General features: G+C 37.1%; 1 protein-coding gene across 1 annotated transcript in view; it reads right to left on the bottom strand.

Annotated features, from left to right (window-relative positions):
• camsap2b (calmodulin regulated spectrin-associated protein family, member 2b) overlaps positions 1-1,935 on the bottom strand; it is a 32,539-nt gene extending 30,604 nt beyond the window's left edge. Inside the window, exon 1 of the mRNA XM_056744642.1 lies at positions 1,306-1,935. Within this exon, the coding sequence (XP_056600620.1) occupies positions 1,306-1,468 (163 nt within the window). The 5' untranslated portion in view covers positions 1,469-1,935. The remainder of the gene's footprint in view (positions 1-1,305) is intronic.
• Positions 1,936-13,993: the final 12,058 nt, after the last annotated feature.

Genomic DNA, 13,993 nt, shown 5'->3' with positions numbered 1-13,993 from the left:
CCTCTGTCGTGGTATGTTCAGTATGCCACAGATGTGAGGAAAGAAATACTGGAAGGACAACATTGCCATGAGAGTTTACTGATGCTCAAAGTAGTTATTTGTGTTCAGTTTTATTTATTTTTATGCAATGGTGGGCTTCATTTTCTAGTGCTTGTTTCTCACATCAGCAGTTTCATTCTGCTGTAACAAGCGATAACTAATAGTTAGATGTTACAATTTACCCATACAAATAGTACTTTTATTCAGTATCTGATCTGTACGTCTTATTAGTGTGGTATCAGCAGCACTGACATCTGGAGTAGAGATGAGAGCAAATCCAACCACATAGTTCACATAGACCAGCAAATGCAATAAGAAAACAGACTTCATACGCACACATACACATTTGATCTAGGCCCTGATGCACTGCACCCCACAGGCTTCTCTGTTGTGGGCCGGGTCACTCAACACTCACACTGCTCTACATCCCTGCAAGACTGATTCTGTGTGTTTGTGTTCATTCAAAAATCCTCTATAGGGAGCTATTCTGGAAAATTCAATCCTATTACGTTGTGTTGTGTACAGAGAGAGAGGAGAATCTGCTTTAAGCATTCATTACTGTGGGGACTGACCCAGAACCATAAGGCAGACAGCAGATTTTCATGAGTCTATGAAGAGATCTGGGCTAATGACTTCTGCAGACTTGGCAAAGGCTACAGCCCCATGTAAACCACTGCATACTACTGGATGACATGTAGTACATTAAAATAAAATCCTCAATTATTTTGTATATAATCCAAAATTTTATTTGATAAGATAAGATGTATTTGATTTTACCATAAGGATCATTGGATTGGTCCCAATATCATTTTGAAAGAAATTGCAGACCTAATGTAGGTTAAAAGTACACTTTTGTACTAATATAAGGATACATCAACCCTTGGTGGCTATAAGAACAGGTTAAATGTACACTGATTGCTTATTGTACACATTTCTAATACTATTTGTAATATATTGTGTGGCAAGTACAAGAATGTATCAATCCTCACTGACTGTAGGATACCCAGTGAGTCGTGATAAAAAGAAAATGCGCAACAGTTTGTCTCTTTCGATTATTATGTAAGTCATGCACAGGTTTGTTTCAACTCATACATTTTTTTCCAGCTATTAATGAGAGATTCATATCAACACTTAATACAGACACTGCCCTGCTTAGAAATGACGCTCACAATTAGTATTTTAGGTGTAACGTTGTCATTAAACACGCATAACAAACTTGCGCGTTCATTTCTTAGTCATATTTTGAAAATGTTAAGCACCACCTACCCGACCCAAAGGCTTTGGCAATGAGCCATGTCAAACTGCACGATATCTTGGCTCTTGTGAAATCATAGTGATCAAAAGATTTGATCGCAGGCACGATGAACGTCCTCTTGCTCTCCTTGATCTCTGCGGCATCACCCATCTTGACATCCACGCGTGGCTGCATCACGTCCCCGATTATGAGATCACGCCAGTGGATGACATTCTCATGGTCAGATCCAATGCGCCAAATATGACGTGAAATATAACGGATCGAACTGAACTATATAACGCTGACTCTTCGTTCGCAATACGTTACTATAATAACTGTACGTATGGAGAACAATCCCAGCAGCATCTCCGAGCGTCGGATTCAATATCCAAACACGAAATTCCAGACGACTGCAGTAGTTTTCCTCCGTTTCCCGGCATTATATCTTCAAATTCTCTGGACTATAAAATCGATAAATAACAGGTGACGCGATAACCATGGTGAGGGATGTTTCATTCAATGGCGAAAGAACGGTCGATGAGATCACTGTCTCGTGTCATGATTTTCCTCTTTTTTAACTTTTCTAACTGTCCTTCCCAAAATCTTTCCCTCACCCTGCGGTCCGCCTGCCGCACTGGCCTGGTAATGGAGAAAGCTGAGTGCGCATGCGCGAAACGCCCAGACGCATACAAGCACTACTGATGGCGACAAAATCTAACTGTTGATGATTCAAAAAGCTAATAATGCTAATATTCATTATTTCACGGTTGTTTATAATTCGCTGTGTTATTGTATAGATTGTTATAATTGTTATAATATTACCATGTTAAACATTGAGTCAAGTTTATCTCGATTAAATACTTCATTAACATTTTGTAAAATGTATTTATTTTCATTTTAATAAATAAATAGCTTATTTCTTTTTGGTGTCTGTACTGTACTGTTATGTTATTATAGTATAGCTTATACTTATTTTTTAATATATTTGAACTTGTTGTTGTATTTATTTGTTAGTATTACTTTTACAATGATATTCTGTGTCTTTGATTAATTGTATTTGCTTTTGTCAAATACCTTTGCAAAATAAAAGCAAACGTAGTTTTCGGGATGCCTTTAATACCCAATAAAATTCAATTGAATTGAAGATTGCTACTGTATGACTGAGCACTTGAGACTGAGACAACTTAAGTTAAATGTGAGGTAGTCTTTAAGTTATCACAGCAGTCGTGGAATCACATCTCTCAGACAGGAAGGGGTGTGACCGTGGCTGTGGCTGGATGTGACTATCAGCTCTGGAGAATGGCTGTAATTACTGCCCTCTTCCCACACACAACGCTTTCATCACACAAACGCACGCACGCGTGCACGCATACACACACACGCTGAAGACTTTCATCTGATAGAGAGAGCAGAGAGGCCCTTGATGCTTGAGCACAAATGGAAGTCATTTATCTAGCTTTTACACTCACGCTCATAAAGAAAGAGAGAGAGAGAGAGAGAGACTTCCACCCAGATGTGACTAAAATCTCCTTTAATCTCCTTTAATTTTAGCAGTTGGCTGTAACTCACTTGTAGGCCAGGTTTCACAGACAAGGCTTAAGGTCAGATGAATGTTTGACCTGTCTTAACTGAATATAACTTTCCCAGAAATATCTTAAAAAATATTAGTGCCATTAATGTATTCTTCTGAGGCATTTTTATAAAAACGACATAAATGTCTTAATTCAACTAAGGTATAGTGCCAGTTTAGGATAAGCCGTGTCTGTGAAACCGGGCCCTTGATGTTCATATCACTTCTGTGAAAACCAAGCAGTTCATTTGCAATGAATCAGATGATTTGGGAGTAAAAATAGTTTGTTGGTAATCAGTTGCTGAAACCACCATGTATTGATGACCGCTAGATGTTTTATACAAAATATTGACATACTGTGTTTTAATGGAGTGGAAAAGTTACAAGAAATGCACAAACTGCATGGACGAAGAAATGTCGCCCTCTTGCGGACACACTGTGGTCATCGTTTGAAAAGAATGGGAGGAACCTGCAGGTCCGTGATTTTTATCTGATTTTAAGATTTTACTATATTATTGCTTTTATATTAAATAATATATAAAAAACGAAGTTTTATGGTAAGAGAATCAAATGTTATATTTGTCAACGGAAATGGCAATGGAAACTCAAGGGATACTAATATAAATAAACAATATTTCTAAATCAATAAACAATGGGTACAACTCATACTGACCATCACCAGTCAATCCAACGCTGAATTGTTTCATGAACTTGATTTAAGCCTTAAAGTAAATCACAGCTGGACTATTGCCTGCGTTGTTATATTACTTCAACTAGATGGCAGCATAATCCAAACGTTTAAAATTTAGTTTACTCATACTAAAGGATTTTTGTAGTTGCTTTTGAAAAAACTAAAAAAATAATTTTGATATAAGAATACGTGTCCGAAACACTTAAAAATTCAGAACTCTTAAGAAAATACAAAAAGCCTAAAACAGACGTTTTCATTAATAAGAAACTAGAACACATTGCATTGAAATGGATGACATAAACAGCATTTGTTTTGAGACATTCTTTCTATCTTTCTGATCTTTTTTACTTGTAAATGATGTCTCAGTCAGACTAAAAGTCCCTCATAAACATTCAAAGAATGTCGTGATTGCGACAATCAGAATGTTTGATTATTCACATGACGTTTAATTCAAAGTGTGAGCCATTATCATGCAAAATGCTACCAGACTCATACGAGCCCAAGCCACACGCACCCCCAATGTGCATACATATTTCATACAAAGATGCCTTCACAGAGACTCAACACAGGCAGTGTGTCTTCCACTGACCCCCACCCCAACACCCTTCACTCCCATACACCCATAAGACCCATCTTTTATACACACAAAAGGCAGTCGCTGATCTCAGTATATCTTTATGCAGTGTATGCTCTTTGCTCTAAGCTGCTTACAGATGTATGTCCTATTCCTATCTGACGTCAGTGCCCTTGCACTGTTATCGCAGATACTCCCTTTGTTTTCCCACAGCAGCTCTCCTTTTATATTTTTACATTTCTGACTATGTGGAAGGATCGAACCATGACCTTGGTATTGCTAGCGCCATGCTCTAACCACAGGAAAACTGAAGTCCAGTTGATGGTTTAAAGTTTAAACAACAAAGTGTTTCCTGTAAAAAATTGAGGGAGACAAAAAATTATTATATGTTCTTTTGTTAGTCTCTTTATTCTCATATTTTGATTTTGTCCTACTAAATCCTATTTTTAATTTTTGGCAATAAATTTTATAAGTCACACTTTATTTTTGACACTGCAAATATTTAACCAATAAAAAGTATTAAAAAGTGCTTTCAACTTTGACAATGTAACGGTTCGTGCAGATGTACACTCGAGAAACAAAGATAATCCGATATACTTTAAAAGAATCTAATGAAGAAGACACAGGAATATACACAAAACCATATACACAAACAATACTGGACGAGGAATACAACAGCACCATGCGTACATATACTGTATACACATAGAATCCGGGTAATGAAGAAATAGCAGCCAGGTGAGGTGATAACTGATGTGGGACAGGTGAGGGAGTAAGAGTATGCTGGGAAACTGAGTCTATGGGGGGAAATGTACAAAGAGGGACACGAGAGGCAGATAGGGGCAGATGGAACAGATGGAACTGACAGACAATCACAGTATGTATAATCATTTAAAAAGTGCAGTGTTTTTTCTGTTTCCTGAAAAACAGCAAATTTGGACATACAAGGTTACAGAAGGACGGTGATGACATATTTATACAGTATATATCATATATATCAAACACACATGAGGCTTCACAGTTATATGTATGCATTTATGGTCTTAGTCTACTATTTTCAACTTTGCAGAACCTTTTGGCGAACCTAAAGATTTCTCAGAATGTTCTTATGAAATTATTTTGCCCAAAACGGCTCTTATACGGTATCATGAAGCACCCTTTTAAAGCTACAGGAAGACCTGGTTAAGAACATTATTGCCCCCTTGAAAAAAATAAAAAGGCACTATTTTCATATCACAACACCACAAAAAATTAATAGTGATGCTGTCTTAAAACAGTTTGATATCGTATAGTAAACAAACTAAAGACCACATTTCATCTGTGTAAGAAAAAGGAGAAGAGAATTAAGAAAGAGCACACAGAATGCAGGCAGACGGGATCACTCTGGTGCCTGGGACAGCGTGGGGTATTTTTAACACACACAGACCTCAAGGCTGTAGTTAGAGGGTGGGGTCACGCTGGGCTGTGCTTCCCCCACTGGCAGCAGAAACCTGTATTTATCTGAATAAAATCCAGAGGGGAGTCTGCTCCATATGCCCTTAAGTTTATCTTCTCTTAAACGCTGTGACTGCAGCGGCGACACCACGCTAAGCTTTGACTCGTCTTGATATATGAAACAAGAGTTAAGATATCTTCAACATGTTCTCTCAAAGCTCATTTAGAAGTTAAGCACTGTTTTTACTAAATGAAAACAGAAATTCCAAAATAAAATAAATGGCAAAAAAAACAATTAAGAAAAAGTTTTTGAAATGATGGAGGTTTCTGTCTTATTGTGGTATATAGTGTACCAGACTCATACATATGAGACAGGAATGTCCATCTCCCTTTAGTGCTCTGTGCTCTGTGTAGGGCAGAGGGGTTAAATTTTGTTTCCAGATATCATGCTTATTTAAACATTAACATTTACTGTGAACTTTTATTTTTAAAACATAAGTCCTTATCTTAAGTTAAATTCAAGTAACTCTAGGAATGAAGCAGCACAAAACCACAGAGACATTTCTCAAAATATCTTCTTTTGTGTTCCACATGAGAAAGAGTCATATTTAGGCCAGAATTGACAAAACGGTGCGAAAAGGATGCACAAGTTTCATTTTTAGTGAACTATTCCTTTAAAAGCAGGACTGGATATGTCTGGGGTAATGCCCACCTACAGAATCCGTCCAGTGTGCAGCTTTTGTTTACATTTATCCATATAGAACTTACAGCAAATTCACACGACCTAAGTAGAAAAATAATGTTTTATTTACAGGAAAGGTGTACGTGTGATATGAAAAGATATCTGGAATGAAAGCGAAAGAAAAAATAATGAGCATAAATTCCCTTAGGAGTTTGGTGTCTTTTTCTGCATGCATGAACAGTAAATGTGCTTTTATTGGCTTATTAAAAGTTGTGTTAGGTTAATTTTTCATTTGTGCTGCTTCAGTTCTGCTTGCACATTTTGTATAATCTCTAAATATGTTTTGCTCCTTTCATGAACTGAATTGAACAGGCTGTTTTCTGATGTGTTTTTTGACACTGATGTGTCCTCAGTGCTAATTACCCAAATAACATTAATTATGACATGAAGTTAAAACTTTCTGGATATTTTTAAATTAAATAAACTGAATATATTAAGGCATGTGCTCATTATCTTCACTAGTCTAAAACAACTATCTCTTTTGCCTAAATTTTGCTCAGCAAATATTTGTATATTTTTTGGGATATCTGACTTATTTCTCTTCATTTGTTTGTTGTTTGAACACTACACTGTTTCTTTTGGTGTCTCTCAAATGATGTCAGTAGAGTTGTTTAGTAGAGGCATTTGCATGTTGCATGCACATTTTATTTAAACTGGAAACAGGAGATGGGTTTAGTATTTATAATTGTTTAGGAAACATTCATTATCCTTCCTATATGGAGACTAGTGCCACTCGAATTTAATGAATCTGTTTACTCGCAGATAAACACACATTTGTTGTTTTATCTCTTGAGTCAGCATGCAGGATTTTGTCTTGGCCTGCATGACAGAGAGCTGAGAATGGAGAATAGCAAGCTTTGTGTTAACCCTAACCGTGACCCCATACAGTACACACTAACAACCTGACAGTCTGTATCTGTACAGTATGTCCTGGATCGGAAGATTTCATGTTTTATTTATGTTATCCTAACTCAATTCAATTTATATTTGTTATATATCACATTATATTAAGCAGCTTTAGAGAAAGGACAGAACCAAAATAGTAATTTAAAACATCAGAAAACACAAAATAACCTGTATCTTTTTTATTTCATATTTTAGATTAAATCATGTTTTTTCTTAATTTACTCACCCATGAGTTGTTTCAAATATGCATAATGTTTTTCTTCTGATGTACAGAGAAATGTATTTGGAAGAATGCTATAAACCAACAGTTCCTGGCCACCATTGACTTCCATAGTATGAAAAATGACAATGGTATTCAAAAGTGGCCTAGAACAAAGAAACTGTATAAAGTTATTTTCAATATTCAATGGTGGCCAAGAACTGTTTTGTCACAAGCATTCTTCCAAATATCTTTCGATGTGTTCATCACCACAGAGAAATTTATAAAGATTTGGGAAAAACTAGAGGGTGGGTAAATGAAGACAGAATTTTCATTTTTGGGTCAACTGTTCCTTTAAGTTTGCGTACTCCATGTGTACCCAGTTTGGGAACCACTGCCATATATGAGCTTTAAGTTCAGATGAGTTTTCATTTGTTCCTTATGATGTTACAGCAAGTAGATTTACTCTCAATGCAAAGCAATCGTCAGCAGCAATGTGAGTAGACTCATTTAATATAATCGTCATCCAAAACATTCAGTAACCACCCCAGCAAATCCTCATCCGTCTGCTTGCGTGTATATTTTTCCCGCCAATAAAGCTGCTTGATGTGCTTATCTTCTATCATCCTCAGCATTTATTAGTTTACCTTGAATAGCTGAATGTGTAGGAGCGCTGAGCCAGAATTTGTTTATATGACAGAGACTGTGCCAGAAACTGGAAAAAATCTGCTTCTAGACCAGCACTTAAACTGAGACGCTTTGTATAATGCTACTAGTATGGAGACATAGAAAATCTGACCTGCTGGGAGATCAGAAGGGCAAGCGAGAAGTGTCGCATGCTTTAGCAGAGAGAGACAGATGTTGGAAATACCATAATCATAATTTCTTGCAAGTTTATAGTTCACATATTGTTCACAGTATGCAAATGAGACAACAATGTAGCATACTTTTAATGTAAAAATGTAGTAACCTTATGCAATATTTACTGTTTTAAATGATAATCACTGAGAGAGATGGACAGAAAGAGACACTTGAATGCATAAATTAAAGAAAGACACAGATGGATCCATACGTGCACACATGAGCGTTCATCCTCCCATAAGTTACATATGTTGGTCCAGGATGGTCTTCAAGCCTGCTGGCTGTTTTGAGCTGCTTATATAAGTGCAAACTGTCTGTTATAATTAGGGTCAGTGCACACAAGCACAAATCACGCACACAACCGTGTCGCTTCCTGTTTGCCCACCTCTCAGCCTCAGCTGCAGGCTTTACAGTTCCTAGACTAAACAACACAACAGAACTGCAGAGGTCATCTCGTTATCAGAGAAATAAGGATCATTTTAGAGCATCTGATTGTTTGATAAATCCTGTGTTTAAAGATTAATATACATCCAAATAGATGTTCAAGCAGAGTGGGATGTAATGCTTCTCATTTCCTTTTTCTTGAATAATTTGCATTTTATTAGATGAACAATAAACAATGAAGAATACTTCTACATTATTTATTTACCTTTTCAACAGGGAACGTTCAAGTTGTTTGAGAGGATGGTCACATATGAAGAGAGGAAACACACAAAATATGAATATATTAACATATTATATTATATTTAACAAGATATTATACATTACATTTCATGCAGTGTGTAATGTTGCCGTGTGTGAATGTAAGCAGTCTGCCAAGTTGTAAAGCCAAAGGTGATTGAATAACAAAGTTATCGGGATGGAAAAAGGGAGTCGACTCTGAATCAGGCAAACGAACCGTGCCCTAGTCTGACTCGCAATCCGCCGCGGATTTACGTCACTACATATAGTCCCTGCCTTACGTTTAATATTTTTAGCAATGACTGCCAGCGAAAACTTCACTCTTATTTACCCGTCGTACGCGACATTGTTTAAATGGCAAATGCATTTGCGCCCATTTGTGCGCCCATGGGCGTGCTGATCTAAGAAAGAGGTGTGTTCTGGCGCATTGTTGGCACGTTGCTAATTTGAGGAACTGAAACTAGACTGCGCCATAGACCAACTAAAACCTGGTCTAATGTCTAAAGTACGGTGGCCGCTAGGTGTCACTGCGCAGATACAGAAGAAAACACATGCAAACACAAAAAAACACTAGCAAATTCAGAAAGCATCTTCATTAGTTTGGCGACACATGCCCTGCAAATACTCGAAACACAAACAAACACAGAAACACGCTGCAAATACTTACAACACAAACAAACACAGAAACGCGCTACAAATACTCGCAACACAAACAAACACAGAAACGCGCTGCAAATACTCGCAACACAAACAAACACAGAAACGCGCTGCAAATACTGGCAACACAATCAAACACAGAAACGCGCTGCAAATACTCGCAACACAAACAAACACAGAAACGCGCTGCAAATACTCGCAACACAATCAAACACAGAAACGCGCTGCAAATACTCGCAACACAATCAAACACAGAAACGCGCTGCAAATACTCGCAACACAAACAGAACTCAAACACAGAAACGTGCTGCAAGCTGCACGGACGACAACGGAAGTGTGTCCGGGGGACACCAACAACTGATGCTTCATTTTGACCGTTCAAATTCGTTAGTGGAGTTGTCAGCCACATTGACTATGTCGACTAGAATAAGTTGACAAGATTTTAATCATTTTTTTCAACCTTTAAACTTTTTTATAGTGACACTTGTTTAAGTAAGTCGAGCAGTTACTACGTCTCATAGTTTTTGTTAAACTGTTCAAATCGACAGGCCAATAGTATCCTACGGACCTACGTTAAGAAAGTTAAAATAAAGTTATAAAGCAACTACCTTCAATGTGGCTGACAACTCCACCAACGAATTTGAACAGTCAAAATGAAGCCCGTCCCAATCAGGTGCATCAGTTTTTGCGGTCCCCCGGAAACACTTCCGTTGTCGTCTGTGCAGCCTGTGCGCGTTTCTGTGTTTGTTTGTGTTGCGAGTATTTGCAGGGCATGTGTCGCCAAACTATTGAAGAAGCTTTCTGAATTTGCTTGTGTTTTTTGTGTTTGCATGTGTTTTCTTCTGTATCAGCGCAGTGACACCTAGCGGCCACCGTCAATGGCGCAATATTTTGTCGTTATTTAAAGGTGAACTGTGTAAGTAACAGAGACCACTATTGGCGTAGTTGGAAATTGCAACCTAAAGCTCCGCCACCATCCTCTCCCTTCTATTAAGAGTAGCTACGGTTGCCGTCACAGGAGAAAAGGGTTCAATAAATGATAGCGGCCACTATCGGTGGTGTTGATAATTGCAATCTACATCTCACAGGCGAACAACACACTGAAGTTACGGACACAGGACAGAGATGTCGTCGTCTGAGACAGCAGAGAGTAACCTTTGCAAATCAAGTGACGAGGTTTATTTACAAAGAAAAACAAATTAATTAAATTGACTTAAAATTCATTATTTACTCTAATCGTTATAGTGAAAATTATTGTTACTTGTATAACATTGTGTCAGTGATGTATTCGCTTATTTTGCATAGCATTTTTTGGCACGGTAACTTGGTTCGTAACATACAGCCTATTTAAACCGCTTGCTAATGCTAAAGTAAGGCATCACCCCAATTGATCAATTGTATCTTCTCAAATCTTCGTTGACACTGTATTACTGATAAACTATGCAACGTGGAAGTTTGGATTTTATCCTATCAATTATTATATTACACATTTGTATACACAGAAGCTAAGCAGTATTATAATATAATTTACACCCGATGTATGCAAATTATGATTGTAAAAATGATTTCTAACTTGATTTGCACACGGCCATGCAAAAAGGAATTATAGTACAATAACAAAGTGCTAAAAACAAGAAAAACTCACTTGATGCTCATGCTCATCTATTAGCTAAAGCTATCAAACAAACACTTCACTTATATAGCGGAAATTAGACAAACTTACCGGTCCAGCAGAAGCTTGCAACTTCGGCGTCGCTTAGCAAACCCTTTTCCTGCTTCTGTGCCCTCCATTTGGGAAAAGCCATGCCGATGTTTATTCGGGTTTTCTGCCGTTTTTTGTCTCGACTTCGCCATGCTGCATCGCATTTTCTCTTTTTTGAACGAACAGATTGACGCTCTAACGGCTCTTGTGCGGAGTATGTGTGGTCCGCCATTAGCGCAAATTTTGCTTCTTACTGCAACAAAGAACCGTTTATATTTCTACAAAAAAACACGACAAGTAAATGCTGTTATTGTTCTTCCTCTTCTTCTGCTAATCCTTCTATGTAGTCGCTTTGAAGCTGCCCCAAAAAACAGCCGAAGAAGAAGAACATATTCTCGCGCATCCTTCGTTTTACGAAACGCGCTCAGTTTGTCCGTGTAGTGCTACTATAGAAACATGGCTGTGCACATTAATAAATTACATGTAAGGGTGTGCCCGCGGTGTATATACATAAAATGGCTCATTGTAAGGTAATATAAACATTTCGTTTCATTTTGTAAGGTATTTCTTCACCACTCACAACATAGTTTTGTATTATATATTACATTTAGGTGAATAAATCCTTCAAAATCCTACACATTGTACCTTTAAAGATCTCGTCAGTAGAAAATAAGCCTCTGGTTGGGTCTACAACGCGCACAGAGGGAAGACCATCATCACACAAACATTTCTAAATATGAAAAGATTAAAATGTAAAAAGTATTATTGTGTACTTATAAAAATGACTATACAAGTCACATCGGGAAGCTTTGGTGGATTCCTGCCCCGTAGCCTAGATGATCTGAACTTTAACCTTGTGCACGAGCAAATCAGTTTCTTTACTTGAGAAGCGTTCAGCTTTTCCGCCTACACAATCTCGCACGTAAATATCGATCCGTCATGGCGAGAGCGCAACTGCCTCTTAAAGGGAATGTGAGATCAGATGACACTCTGATTGGTTTATTGAACGTTTCGCCCAAAACACACCCGTTACTCATTAATAGAATCGGGACAACCCCTTCACACCATGCGCCCGGGCGCGCCTACCGTTTTCCCTGTTAAACTGGTGGATTCGGACACGCCCTGAGTGCACCTGCGATGTGCGCTTTAGACTAAGTGCTTAGATCGTTAAAATAATGCCCATTATCTCTTTGTCTTTGATCAATTGTAGCATGTAGGCTACTAGTAACTGTATCATGCAGAGTATTAAAGCTTAAATCTCATAAGAGACAAGAGGACAGAATGTTGATATCGCCGCACTGACCACCTGGCATTTTGGATTGGATTTAAATTGCATTATGAATTTTTCATATTCCTCTTCAATCCAGTATATAATTGAGAATCTGATGAAATAATGTTTAAATCTGCACTTTTGTATCCTGTATAAGTAACATCTGGAGAGCCGTTCCATTAGAAATCTGCCAAGAACATTTAACTATTAAACAGTAAATCTCATTTAAATCTGAATTAATAATCCTTTTCCCTGAATCGGTATTATGTTTTGAACAGGATGTTTATAACCTAAAACTGGACACACTACAGTGAACAGAAATACATGATGGCAAAAATACTGTACTGATATTTTCTTTAATCTTTTTGAGACCAAAATTCCATAATGTTCACTTTTTTAAAACTTAAACCAAACTTTTAAAAGCCTATATCTGAAGTTGTGACAGACTACTTTTTTAAAATCTCATTGCTGCTTTAAATTTATTGCAAACACATCATAGCACAAGGGACACAAACACACAATTGACAAGCTTGCAAAGCCATTGTGAATAATATTAGGCTTCACACAAGCACAGCAGAAATAATTACCTTGCCAATCTATTTACCTAGAAAAACTAGAAACATGACTTGTATTTCACAATTACAAAGAAAAGAAAATGTGAGAGAAAAAATGCTATTTGCTAGCTTTTATTGCCCACTAAGCCGTTTAAACCACAACATTTTTAACAGTTACATTTAATAAAAATAACTCAAAGTCTTGGGAAACATGCAGTACAGTTGCACCAAAATGAACTGTGGCTTTCACAATGTGTAAATGTGAAGAAAAAAAAAAACATAACAAACTTAAAAGCATTTATTGTAAAGAAATATGTAACACAAATGGAAAAAACAATATATCAAAGTCAAATTTATTGTAACACTTAAATCCCAAAGCAATGGCAAAGTGTAGACTAGAGTGTAGAAGTTTTATAAAGTTCAAAAGAAATAACATACTGTACTCTGCTGAAGAGAAGATGAGTGAACCCATGCTTTATTTTTTATTTGATCAACACATAACACAATCCCAATATGAACATGAGAGATTGACAAACACGAACCCGCTAGTCCATGAACATTGCAGACTACACAACAGACTAGATTAACAAGAGAAACCAAATAAACACTGGGACAAAAACCAAACAATCAAAGATAACAAAACACACATGCAATAGGGCAGGGTATTTTAAAAACTACAAAGAAACATGAACAAAACTACAACAGAGTGACATGATGCATAATAAAAACACAAGTTTCAAAATAAAAGTTTTGGTTAGTCGTATGCCACCACCATTAAAAACTTAGCTTCCTTTCAAACCAAACCTGATGTTCATCGACACCAGTTTATTGATGTTTAAAAACATATTTTAACCTGAAATGTCAAAAAAACTGAAGTAA

This window comes from Triplophysa dalaica, chromosome 3, assembly GCF_015846415.1.
Source record: "Triplophysa dalaica isolate WHDGS20190420 chromosome 3, ASM1584641v1, whole genome shotgun sequence".
NCBI lineage: Eukaryota > Metazoa > Chordata > Actinopteri > Cypriniformes > Nemacheilidae > Triplophysa > Triplophysa dalaica.
The sequence above is the reverse complement of the archived record's forward strand: the minus strand, read 5'-3'. Positions and strand labels throughout refer to the sequence as shown.